This window comes from Rhinopithecus roxellana, chromosome 3 (genome assembly GCF_007565055.1).
Source record: "Rhinopithecus roxellana isolate Shanxi Qingling chromosome 3, ASM756505v1, whole genome shotgun sequence".
Classification (NCBI taxonomy): Eukaryota; Metazoa; Chordata; class Mammalia; order Primates; family Cercopithecidae; genus Rhinopithecus; species Rhinopithecus roxellana.
This window is the reverse complement of record NC_044551.1, coordinates 64,770,704-64,784,179: the sequence shown is the minus strand read 5'-3', so window position 1 is coordinate 64,784,179 and position 13,476 is coordinate 64,770,704. Positions and strand designations below refer to the sequence as shown.

The window sequence follows — 13,476 nt, the reverse complement described above, 5'->3', positions numbered from 1 at the left end:
CAGAAGATCAAACTTATTCCTGAGCCTGGCAAATCCCTTGCTTAAGTTTATTAGCATAGCATATAAATGTAAAATACCCAGTTACAAAACCCAACGCTGAACCATTAAAAAGCTTCTTGATTAATATGAGGACTCATGAATGCTTAAAAGTAATTCTACCTAGAAGTTTGAGCTCGAGCATTTTAAACAACGGCAGAAGGAAGTTTCGTTCTAATTTTTAAATGTGAATAATTAACCTCTCAGGAGGAAAAATAGCAGAATTTTAAGAGCAGTTCAAGCCAATAAATGTCCAATTTAAAAACAGATTAGTACTGCTGGTACCAACTGCCACGCTGACTGAGCTCAGTGGCGATTCACATGAAATCAGTCATTACTTCAGTCAAACTGTTGGAGCATGCATGCCCCTTTGCTCTGCTTTCAGGCACTTAAATGCAGGAATAAACCAATTTGGGGTGAGATTATGGCTTGCGTAAAAGACATTAAAAAATTCACATTTTTGCTACACTAAATTTTGTTACTAAAAAAGCTGTTACTACAGATTTCATATTCTAAAAATCAGTTTTTTTCCAGTTAGAAATACTATTAGTCGGCCGGGCGCAGTGGCTTATGTCTGTAATCTCAGCACTTTGGGAGGCTGAGGCGGGCGGATCACGAGGTCAGGAGATCGAGACCATCCTGGCTAACACGGTGAAACCCTGTCTCTACTAAAAATACAAAAAATTAGCCCGGCGTGGTGATGGGCACCTGTAGTCCCAGCTACTCGGGAGGCTGAGGCAGGGGAATTGCTTGAACCCGGGAGGTGAAGCTTGCAGTGAGCCAAGATCACGCCACTGCACTCCAGCCTGGGCAACAGAGCAAGACTCCATCTCAAAAAAAGAAAAGAAAAGAAAACGAAAGAAAAGAAAGACAGAAAGACTATTAGTCATTATCTCTTAAGGTTCAGATCTGGCATTAAATATATATTAACACACCCAACTTATACAATAGGCTTTGGCTAGCAGTATCCTTATAAGAATAAAAAAGCAGTGGTTCAGAGAGTTTTGTTCTAGTATGTCATCATACAGAAAGGCAAATCCTTCCTGAGCCTCTTAAGGAGAATCTAGTTGCCAAAGTGTCCCAATAAATTTCCTGTCAAGAAATTTCACTATAAAAAGACTCCAGGATATCAACATGCTTGTGACTGCCCCAGCATAAAGCCTCCCTAATCATCTTCTTTCAAAAGGAAAGAAAAGGGAGTAAGAAGAGGAGAAAAGAGGAGGGGAGAGAAAGAGAAAAGGGAAGAAGAGAAGAAATAACAAAGAAATGAAGGGAGTAATCTTGTTTCTCTGTTTCAGAAGCAGCTAACCCTGGAGAGAGAACAGACGAAGGTAAACATTAACCACTGCTGCTGGTAGGCCTCTGACAGCACAGGGTAGTGAGCCAGCCTTTCAGAAACCAGCTAGCTGGGTTCAAAACCAAGCCCATCATGTAGAAGCTATGTGACCTTGAAGAAGTTAATTAGACTCTCTGAACCTTTGTTTCTTTATCCACCAATAAAAATAATCTCACCTCCCTCCCAGGTTGTAGGTTCAAGTGTATAATGTGCAAATGAATAAATTAAGACAGTCTTACTCCTGTTGTCATTCCCTTTTCATTGAAAAGACATTGAGTACAAATGAATAGATGCTATCCAAAGAGGGCACGTTCAGTTCCTGGACCCTGGGCACTTTGCCCCTTTCCATGGTCTGAAGCACTAATGGCTGGAATCTAACCTGGAAGGTTGGTTACCCTTGTTGATGCTATAGCAAGAAAGTCAGAATATAGCCAATGCTATTGTATTTTTTTATTAAAAAAATCAAATTTAATAAAATAGTGATCCATTACATATAAAACTGAGCTGCAGTCCATAGTTTACAGTGGGGAAGGCTCAGAAGACAGAGGCAACAATGTAGCTGCAGCATTTTCTTTTTCTTCATATCTAGGAGGCAATTCAGATGGAAGATGAGGAGTATGTGAGACCTCAGAAGATGAATTCGTCCTGGAAATGGTATATATAGATTCACAGTCTCTCTCAGAGGCTACACCCTCTGAAGCTGAGGTCCTGCTAAAGGGAAGGAGAGAGAACATGAAGGGGAGGGAATGAAAACAGTGACATCCCTTTAGTACTAGGTTCTTTTCAAATGTTTCATTACACGCACTTAAGAGTATTTGCAAGAACCTGAGCAGTAATTTCTCCCACACTCTGCTTTTCATAGATTTGTTTTGATTTCTTACCTCTTCCTTTTCCTAGAGCTGTGTGTAACATTAAGACAGTCTCACTCCTGCTGTCATTCCCCTTGTCATTGAAAAGACATTTAATACAAATTTGCAGATACCATCCAAGGAGAACATAGGCACACACACACACACACACACACATACACTGTTCTCTGCTATTCTGTCTTCTGGAACAGCTAACATAAGGCAGACAAACTTATGCATATGGAAAATTAAAACATCAAGCCACAAACCTGAAGGACGGCAGGAAGGCATACTGGCTAATGGAGTGGGCTCTAACAAAAGTCGACCTGCACTGGAATCTACTCTGCTGCTTCCCAGTTATGTGATCTTGGGCAAGTGAATTAACATTGCTAAACCTCAGTTTCCTTATCTGTGAAATGAGGATGATAACGTTCCTTTCTCCTAGAGTGGATATGAGAATTACATAAACTAATGCAAGAAAAGCCAGACCCTGGCACACAGAAATCATAGTAGCAGCAGTAATAGTTTAAGTTACTAGACATTGATTTTAGGGTTTGGGGAAGTTTATCATTAGAAGAAAAAAAAACACAAACATTCACGATGAGAATTCTACAGAGGTCCAGCCCTAGCTTGCCCTTCCTCCATGCAGGGCCGCTCCCACATGCACTTCCCTGGATCCCCCCATCACGACCCCATATGAAGCTCTAAAACCAATTCTGTCCTTGTCAGCCACCTCTTTCCCTCTCCCATCAGATAACCTATGCCCCTACTTCTGTGGAAAAAGAATCTCTACACAACTTCATTCCCTCCAGGCCCCAGAGGAAAAGCACCCTGGCCCCTGCTCCAGGGCCCACTGCCTGCTCCGTCAGGGCAGGGTGGAGAGGGAGTTCCTTAAACACGAATGACAAGGTAAGGTGATGCTATCCCCAGCAGTGAGCACCAGTCTCTCTGTCCCTGCTGCTCACTGCGTGCAAAAATGCACATATCTCATTGTCTTACCTGCTTCACCCGGTGACAATTTGAAGCAATTCTTTCTTCCTACACCCTAGTTTCCCATTCTAAAAGGTACCACCAGAGCCTTCTCCAGCCCTGCTCGCTGAGCACACCATTTCTGGGATCTGCACAATCCACTCCTGGGGGTTTCCCACTAGTCCCTGACTCTTTGCCCTCCTGGTTCTCCAACAACCTCTGCAGCTCTGTCTCCACCACCTCCTCTCTCTCCCAAAACCCAGCTCCTCCCAATCTGCCTCCAAGGCCCTCATCTCACTGTGCCTCCACCATCAGCCGCCCACCACCAAAACCAAGCTCATCACCCACGTCCTCTCAGTTGGGGACCTCTGAGCTTCCCTGTCACTCACCCTGGAACTCATCATCTCCGCCTCCTCCTCAGTGTCATTCTCCATCTGGACCCCCTACCCCAGGCTCCTGGCACCTCTGGCCCGTCCCACTAGAGCCCGCCTCAGAGCCTTCTGTGTGGGGTGGGTGTTGACCTGATGTTCTCTGTGGCCCAGGGAAGGAGCGAATATTGAAGGAGAGGTCCAGCTGTGTTGGATCAGGGCTTAGGCTGATTTTAGCCAGTCACCCAAGCACAGCCATCAGAGTACTAAAGCCCTTCTGTAACTGTTGGGGATCCCCTGGAACCCTCACACCTCTCCATGATCGAAAGCAGTGAAGCCTAGCATAGCAGGGGCCTCCTGGCCCAGTCCTGGCACTCAGTCTGATTGGTGGGTCGTCAAACATTCTTTTTTTTTTTCTTTTCTGAGACAGAGTCTCACTCTGTTGCCCAGGCTGGAATGCAGTGGCGCAATCTCGGCTCAGGGCACAAGGATAGGGTCTGGAGGCAGGGAACCTACGGCTGTTTCACACTGACTTCCTAGAACTAAATTGAAAGGAAAACCCTAACTTTCCACTGGTAAGTAAGGAAAGGACCAAAGACTACTCCCTTTGCAAACACCCACCTTTGGGCAGATGGGAAATTGAAAGTTTGCATAGGAGTGCAACTTTGTAACCTCACTTCAGCCTCTGATTGGCTGCTTTCTTCAACCAATCAGACTGATTGTGGGCCACTACTTCATTTACATGAGGTGAACACCAAGTTGCCAATGGGAAACCTCTAGGGGGGATTTGGATCCAAGAAGATTCTGGAACTGGGCCCTTGAGCAGCTGTTCAGGCTTGCTCCCACCCTGTGGAGTGTACTTCCATTTTCAATAGATTTTTGCTTTTGTTGCTTCATTCTTTCCTTGCTTTGTTTTTGCATTTTGTCCAGTTCTTTGTTCAAAACACCAACAACCTGGACACCCTCCAGCGGTAACAGGCTCACTGCAACCTCTGCCTCTTGCGTTCAATCGATCCTCATGCCTCAGTCTCCCGAGTAGCTAAGATTACAGATGCCCGCCATCATCCCCGGCTCATTCTTCTATTTTTAGTAGAGTCGGGGTTTTGCCATGTTGGCCAGGCTGGTCTCAAACTCCTAAGCTCAAGTGATCCACTCACCTCAGCCTCCCAAAGTGCTAGGATTACTGGTGTAAACCACCGCACCCGGCAAGGGTTGTTAAACATTTTAAGTATCACCCTTGTTAGGAGCACATAAAGATGCCTGGAGTAGGCTTCGTATTCACCCAGCATGATCACTTTATCATTTTTAACTTATGTGCTGCCCAAAGTTTCCTGAAAGGTACTGTTAATATCAAGACACGAATTCTGACATAACATCAGCAAAAAAAATACTCGAATGCCTCCTGGTGAACCACAGCCTTAATACTAGTGTGGCCTGAATTCAGGCCTCTCTCAAAGTTCAAATTGAAATTCTTACCCATAGTTGAAAATACTGTAATATGAAGGGGGGCTTTCATTCGGAAGCAGACTGTTAGTCCCAGGACTCTCAGTGACCGCAGAAGCTGAAGATTCAGGAAAGTAAGGTGGTGGAGGGGGCGGAAATATTATTACCGAGTCACCTAAGGAAACACAATATTTAGTTGAAGACAGGTGGGTAATAAATGGAAGCAAATTAGCAAAAGCAAAATTAAGTAGATATTTGGCCCATCTATATAAAAGGTCAATACACCTGCTGCTAACTCCAGAATTTAACAGTGAGCCCATTAAATGTATAAAGATAGAAAAGTAGACTAGGTTACCGGGAGCTAGGAGGGGTTGGGGAGTGGGGGAGTGGGAATTGCTGTTTGATGAGTACAGAGTTTCTGTTTGGGATAATGGAAGAGTTCCGGAAATTGATGATGGTGATGGTTGAACAACATTGTGACTGTATTCAACGCCACTAAACCATTTAAAAATGTGCAGTGGCTCACACCTATAATCCCAGCACTTTGGGAAGCTGAGGAGGAAGGATCGTTTGAGCCCAGGAGTTGGAGACCAGCCTGGCCAACACAGTGATACCTCATCTCAAAAAAATTAAAAGAAAAAAATTAGACAGATGTGGGAGTAAACACCTGTAGTCCCAGCTACTGGGAAGGCTGAGCTAGGAGGACTGCTTGAGCCCAGGAGTTCTAGGCTGCAGTGAACCATGTTTGTACCACTGCACTCCAGCCTGGGTGACAGAGCAAGACCCTGTCTTTAAAGAAAGGAAAAAAAAAAGCCAGGCATGATGGCCCACGCCTGTAATCCCAGCACTCTGGGAGGCGGAGGCGTGGTGAGAGGCGCCTGTAATCCCAGCTACTTGGGAGGCTGCTTGAACCCAGGAAGCAGAGGTTGTGGTGAGCCAGGATCACATCACTGTACTCCAGCCTGGACAACAGAGTGAGATTCTGTCTCAAAACAAAAAACAAAACAAAAAGCAGTTTAAATTGTGTATGATATATATATATATATATATATGTTTTACCACAAAGTTTTTTAAAGTAGGCCTACATTTCAGAATCCAGAGTGCTGACCATTATGGTATGAAAGTGGGTCTATATTTCGTAGCAAGTCTAAGCCCAAGCCTCTCTGTGAATTGTTTGCTAACGAGCTCCCTTCCCTCCTCTGGGGTGTTTATTGCTGATAAAGCTTTTCTCGTTTCCAGCCTACAACTTAATTCACAAGTTAGCTGTTAGCTAAAGTGCCTTGTTGCTCAAATGTAGTTTCAGCCCCTGAGCAAATGACAATAAGCTATACTACAGTCCCTAACTGTTATTTACCAAAATTTCACCCAACTATACAGATGAAGGTTGAACCCAAACAAGTTTGGTTTTTGCATTTCTGTGGCTACTGTTCACTCCAGAATACATCCTCGTGATTTAAGGAGAAACTAGGGACTAGATGCAAGTTTTGTATTCCGATTCCAATATAAAATGCACCACACCACTGGCCCAGAACAGTGTACAGCTGTGGCAGCACCACTGCTGGGGGCCTGGCGAAAGCCTCTGAGAAGCTGGCAATAGCAATAACAGTTCAGAAAAAAGGAAGAAGATGTGGCTTTACTCCCTGTAGGCAGGAGAGTGGTTCGCACTCCTAGCACGTCTGACACTTGCTTAGGGTGGTATAGGATTCTTTAAAATGATGGGGGTTCCAACCTTAACAAGCTAGGTGACCTCCTTGACCTCAGCTGCCACAGCTACAGGCTGGGTGGTACCTGCATCACAGGACAGGTAGAAGGAAGGACTAGATGGGCCGATTTGCATCTGGCAGTGAACACAGTGAGGAGCACAGAGCCAACTCTCTCAGCTCAACACCAGCCAAGGGCACTGATTTACATGATGAAGAAACAGCACAGAGGCAATTGGCCACCGGCTCCACTCTCTACCCTTCATGAGCCACAGCAGCCTCAATCATTTCCCAGAGGGAATTTAGCCCTTCAGAAAATGCATTAATTCTCTCTCCCCTTCCTTCTGCAAGGAGAAGGCAATGAGAGTTTAAAATACGTTTCGCTAATCTAAAGGTGAGAAAGCATAATAGTTGTTCTGGGATTCTCATTTACTTTTTAAGAAGGTCTTGGTAGGTTAAGAGGAATCAGGGTTGTGTTCACTTCCATTATACACTGTAGAATAAAGAACCTGTGAAGTAAGCCTTGAGGGCAGGCCAGTCATCTCTCAAAAACACACAAGGAAATGCTCCATAAGGCTCTCCAGCCCTTTTTCCCAGCAGCTCGGCCTGCCCACACCCTGCAACCTGCTCTCCCTGGAAAGAGGCCTCTCCTCTGCGAGTTCCCTTTCATGCATCTTTCAGAACTTGATGTCCTCTGTGAGCGGACAACAGCCACACCCCTCCAGGGAGAGCTGTCTCATACACCTGCTGTGTATCCAGGATAGTACTGAGTGTCCCCACAACAAGGAGAGAGAGCATGCTGCTCGGATTCAACAAATGTAAACCCTATCCCACAATATCAAAGGAGAGGAGTTAGGATGCAAGATTTTCATATGTTTGATGGGGATTTAAAGGGTTAAGTTGAAAAGATTTTAAACCATGCGGTGCCAACTTCACGACAAGGACACCAGGAGCAGCACCACAGCTCTGTACCCTGCCTCCACTCTGATTCTAGCCACCAGGTGGAAGGCTGGGCCCAAAAACTCCCCTTGAACCATTCCCAACTAAATGGAAGCATAGCAGCGTTGGATGAACATATTTACTTGCACCCCATGGTGTTCCTCAAAAGCACTGAGAACGTCTGTCAAATTAAAGGGAGCCCCTTTTTCATGTAATAACTTCCAAGAATGGAATCACACTCACGTGCCCTGGGCAGGGTGCCATGCAAGGGCTGTTCTGTGGGTGTGCCCACACACTTGGGTTGGAACCTTGCTCTACCACTTGCTAGGGTGTGACCTTAGGCAATTCACTTGATATCTACATACCTCATTTTCTTCCTGTGTAACATGGAGGTACTAACAGTATCTGCCTCCTTGGGTTGCTGTAGGTGTGAATGAATTTCACATAGGGGGACCTTTCAGAGCACATGATAAAGCACTTAAATGGGTGTTTGGCACAAAAACAGACCCTATATAAGTGTTAGCTATTGTGAATATATAACTAACATTTGTGTTGTCACCATAAATATATTAATGCATAAATATATTAATAAGTAAGCTGGGAGCATCCACCCTGGCTCTACACAAGGAATGGCTACAGATCCATCTGCCCCTCCTCTCCAAGGCTGGTGCCAAGCAAGTCCAGCAACCCAGTTCCTCCCCTCCAGGCTGCGGTCAGTGAATTCCACCACTTCCAGTAGACAGCCCCAAACAGGACATGCATCTCACTCGTCACACTCCCTCTCTGTCCCCTCCATGCTTTCTGTTCTGCAGACCTCTTTTCCTAGCCTTTTAAATGTCATTGGTTTCACAACTTCACTCTTCAAAAGCAGGAGACTGAAAAAAAGTGATCTGCCAGTGAGCAGCAATGGGGTTTTTCCTTGGTTGTGTGAAGCTGAGGCCAATGCTACTGCCACTGTTCTGAGGGGGCAGGCTCCGGGAAATGGCACTCCATCTCTTCTGTAGAACCCGGGGACCAAAAGGAACTTGTAGGCATTCCATGGGAGAAAGAAATGACAGGTGCTGTCATAGTCCATCTTGGTTCATCCTGCTGCTTCCAAGCTTTGCCTCAGCCCTGCAGCCACGGATGATGTCACAAAAAAGGGACAACACAGAGACAGTGCAGAGGCCCCTCAAAACACCTGAAGACTGCTGGACTCAGACAGATCCAGAATCCTAGAATGTTAGTGCTGCAGGAATCTTAGAGAGGCACTGCTCGTTTTACAGAGATATAAACCAAGGCAGGAGAGGTTAAGGACTTACAAGGACAGCCAGTTAGTGACAGCCTGGGAGGAGAACCCAAGTGTCCCACAACTAAAATGCTATGTGGTTTTGGTGTGAGAATAACAGGGGTAACAGGGTCACTTAGTGAGTCCCTAAGGTGGCAGAAGGCTCCAAGGCTGTCCTCACAGTTCTTCTCACTTTCCTCTTAATTTGCTCTGTGACCTCAGTCAAGGTCAATTTAATATCCCAATGCTTTGCAAAGTAGGAAAGAGTTGCTGGGGGAAAATGATGTATACAAGGTTCCTACAGAGCTTCCCACAGCAGCAGCATTGTGTATGTACACATGATGGGGGTGTGCGCGTGTATGCACACACATGTGTGAGAGATGGAAGAAGTGAGAAAGAGAATCCAGACGAGAACCAAGAGCAGCTGGTGAAACCCTGCTGCAAAGCCACTGTGATAGAAGCAAGAACGCTAATGACAGCAACCCACCTACAGTGACCTCGACAGCCTCCATACTCTGGATCTGTCCCTCTTCTCTCTCAGAGGCATCCTGGCCAGCATTCAGCGTGTTTCTTTTCTTAATGTGGGCAATCACGAAGAAACACAATCCCACAAGCACAATCAAGGGCCCCATGATCTGCAGAGAAAGGAACCCACACATCCGAGGCTTTGAGTCGCCAGTGTCTGTGTCGTTTAGCGGTTCCCGTGCCCAGTCGGAGCCACATCCAGGGACCCAAATGCCCAGGACGCTGATGAGCATGCCGCTTGTCAAGAAGAGAAACCCAAAGATAAGGCACTGGGCAAACTGGCGGCTCTCTCCACAGATGAAGGCTCGGTCGGGGTCCATCTGCTGACCTCTCTGCAGCCCTGCACGGAGCTGAAGTTGCGCCCGGGAGCGGGCCAGGATCACAGCCCCAAGCCCAACCACGACACACGCAGGCCCCGCCACCTTGAGCACCATGGGGCAGTCTGGGAGGGGTTTATATTGGCATGCCTGGAACCCAAAGATGGAGAGCAGGACTCCCACACACAACAAGACGGCGCCAAAGACAAAGAAGCAGAAGATGAGCTTGCTGACGTGTCTGTCCTGCTGGTCCCCATCTGGCTCAGCAGCTGCTGCAGGAGACATGTCCAGGAGAGCCCCTTCCTGGAGGCAGGATGGGATGTGTTTTCTTCCCTCCAAGATTTCAGCAGCTCTGCAAACACAACCAAACACCAAATTAACGTGGGCACAGGTGTTCCGGAACCACCCTGGTTTTTTGCTGTCCATTTCTGAAATCACACCAGGATGAGGCCTTGGGGGTAGAACTTTATGCAACTGATAAGCTGTAGAACAATGACTTAGTTTATGAGTCAGAAAAACTAGTATTCAGAAACTCCTAAATATGTAATTTTATGAGATATTCAAAACAGAGGAAATTCAATTACTACACATCTAAGGGTATCTTTTTTAAAAAATGAAAGAACAAAAGAAACTGGGTGTGGCGTTTCATTTTCTGAGTCTTACAAAATCATTTCCCTGGGGAAAAAAACACTGGTGAATGAGGGAAGAACCACAGGGATTCTTTCTGATTGCAAATGCCCCACTTTTCATCACAGCTGCTCTCAGCACTTTCAAGTCAGTTCAGTAACTAACTTTCCATTTCCTGTTTTAGACTACGGCAGCCTTCCATTTCATGTTTTACTCTAAGGCTACATCTACAAAAGACCCAATTTCAGCAGTTTCAATAGAATAAGAAGGCTGTTCAGGAACACAGTGGGTTTGGTGGACTTTTAAGTTGATTCTATCAAAATGTGGTTCTTGAGGCCAGGCGCGGTGGCTTGCACCTGTAAGCCCAGCACTTTGGGAGGCAGAGGCAGGCAGATTGCTTGAGCTCAGGAGTTCAAGACCAGCCTAGGTGACAGAGTAAAACCCCATCTCTGCTAAAAATGCAAAATTTAGTCAGGCATGGTGCCTGTGGTCCCAGCTACCTGGGAGGCTGAGGTGGGAGGATAGATTGAGCCCGGGAGCTGGAGGTTGCAGTGAGCCGAGATCACGCCACTACACTCCAGCCTGGGCAACAGAGCAAGACCCTGCCAAAAAAAAATGGTTCTTGGGTTCTCAACAAGCACAGACTGGTGACCCAGTTGCTTGGGTCTGGGATGACCCTGGAAAGTGTGGCACAGCAGGTCAAGGGGAGCTCCATTTTCAGGGTGGACAGGTACCCAAAGGCAGGTGTGGCCTCTCACTCACCCTCCTCCATGGGTGTCACCTACTTCCACAAAGAGGTTGAGACTCATTTAAAAAACAAGCAGCCAATAAAATTGCCAGTTATAAAGCACAAAATGGGTGGAGGGGGGGAACTTGACTATGAAAGAATAGCATAAGTGGAATCAAGTGAGAAAGCACCTTCCACAAAATCACCCAAGCCCTATACTTCAAGGGTTTAATATACTAAATATACCAAGTAGTTGTTAAAGAGTTGTCTAGCTTACACACAGCTGACTTAATTATCTCGTTATCTTATTTTACTCCAATGAATGGGATCTTTTACCAGGACCCCATAAGTCAGGTCCTGAATTTGCAAAGACAATCCAAAATCGTGAAGACTATTTTCACCTGCCCAAGGAAAGAAAACTTTTAAAATATTTTGTGCTTCTCACACCCATGGTCACATGAAGGAACTCAAGACTGAGGCCCTAAGCCCAAGATGATCTTGACAAACCAAAATCACATTGAAGGAAGGTCAGTTTAGGTAAAGAAAGCAAGCAGGTAATCTTACACCAGGAAAAACTTTTCCAGGAAAAAGTACGATAGAATCAGAAGGAAGTTGGGAAAAAAAAGGAAATAGAGGAGGGAAAAAAGCTTTCATTTCAAACTTGGGAAAACTTGATATACAGATGCAGTTAAGCTGAGACAAAGAAAGCATTGCACTAATTAATTTTTTTAATGTTCCCATTTTTTATAAAGTCAGTAACATCCTGCAGTGAATAAGAATTTCATATTGAGTATACAGTAGTCCTCACTTATCCTACAGGGAGTACATTCCAAAACTCCCAGTGGAATGTAACGATGGAGAGTCCTGAAATCTACATATACTGGTTTTGTTTGTTTGTTTGTTTGTTTTTAATTTTTTCCTGAATCATGCAATCTCTTCCGCGGTTTCAGAGACAAGGAAGAGAAGGGTGATTCTCGGCTGCAAAGTCCTCTCAGGAATTCATTTATTCCCAGTATAGTCAACTTTGCAGCAAGTCACAAGGCTTCAACTGTCTTAAGGCAAATTCCCAAACACCAGTAAACAGAAGCCCGAAACTGAATCTGTAGTTTCTTGTCCGTGGACTTGTGGACTGAGCACCTGGCTGAGGTGCTCTGATCCAAAATAGTGTGGCAGTAGTCTCAGTCTCTCTCCTTCCCCGACAGATGCACTCACAAACGGATACAAAGACACCCACACTCACTCGCAATGAAACCTTTTCCAAACATCACCCTACACTTAACCTCCCCAAAATCAAACTCCCCTCCCCAACATTCCTATTGGTTTTCCAAAAGACATTTGCAAAATTCACAGCAGCTCTCCACGTCCAAAGCTCTGGTGAGTCTGAGGAACGAAACCAGGGGCAAATGCCTTCTGCGTGAAATAGGTTTGAGGCTTTTAAGGAGCCCGAGAGCAACCAACAGCCCGAGGGGCTCGCAGGGGCGCAGGTTGGGCTTGGATACCCAGCGCCTCCGCGCTGCCGCGGCTCCTCGCGCCCAGCCTGGCCGCACAGCTCAGCGCCCGACCCGCCGCCTCCGGCGCAGGCGCGCGGGCCGGGGCCGCTTACCTGAGGCTGGGTCCGGCGTCCCCGCTGACCGCGCTGCTGTGGGCACTGGCTGGGCGCGGCGTCCGCCTCCGCATGCGGCCTCGACTGCGCCGGTCGCCCAGCACCCTACCCCCGGTGCGTCCTGGTGCGGAGGGCGGGCCCGGGCGTATTTAGAGAAAGAGGCGGTGCCGCGCGGGCGCGGCGGCCCGGGGAGGGCAGGGCAGGGCAGGAGCTACCGGTGGGAGCTGGCCGCCACCGGGGGCCCGGGGCGCGCCCGAGAGGGAATGGAGAGCCAGGGGCGGCTTCGGAACCCAGGGCTGGCGGGTTTGGCCGCCTCTGCGCCCGTGGCTGTGCGCTCGAGGAATCTGGGAGAAATGGGCACCTTTCACGGCTGCCTGGCCCGCACGCCTGACGGGGGCCGGCGAGTTGAGGTGCTCCCCCTGGCTGGCGGAACTACACGCCCCGCCCGCAGAGGCCCGATCCCTCTCGAGGCCTGAGGCCCAGTTCCGGAGGGGCGCGAGAGAGCGGCTGCGTAGGGGTCGCGGAAGAAGTGCCTGCCCCCCTCCCCCCACCGCCTCCCTCTTGGTCGCGGCCCAGGCAGAACAGGGTACCCTGCCCCGGCCGCCGTGGCCTTGGCCACCGCGAGGTCCGGGGCGACTACACACAGCAGCCCTGTGGCCCTCCTGCTACTCCGGAGACCTGGAGTGGGGTTACAGGGGGAAGCGCCTCGCTGCGAGCTCCCCATCGAACAGGATGTGGAGCCACCGGGTCACTGAAACGACGTGCGCTCTA

General features: G+C 47.6%; 1 protein-coding gene across 2 annotated transcripts; it reads right to left on the bottom strand.

Moving 5' to 3' along the window:
• Positions 1–1,802: 1,802 nt before the first annotated feature.
• Positions 1,803–13,142, bottom strand: TMEM171 (transmembrane protein 171). Of its 2 annotated transcripts, none has more exons than XM_010363492.2 (4): positions 12,706–13,137; positions 9,394–10,100; positions 5,034–5,175; positions 1,803–2,083 (listed from the first exon to the last, which is right to left on the bottom strand). In XM_010363492.2, exons 1-4 carry the CDS (start codon positions 12,777–12,779, stop codon positions 1,891–1,893), a joined length of 1,116 nt encoding a protein of 371 aa, XP_010361794.1. In that variant the 5' UTR covers positions 12,780–13,137; the 3' UTR covers positions 1,803–1,890. The 2 variants fall into 2 exon arrangements, with proteins under 2 accessions (XP_010361794.1, XP_010361802.1); XM_010363500.2 differs by having other exon boundaries at positions 1,808–2,080; positions 12,706–13,142.
• Positions 13,143–13,476: the final 334 nt, after the last annotated feature.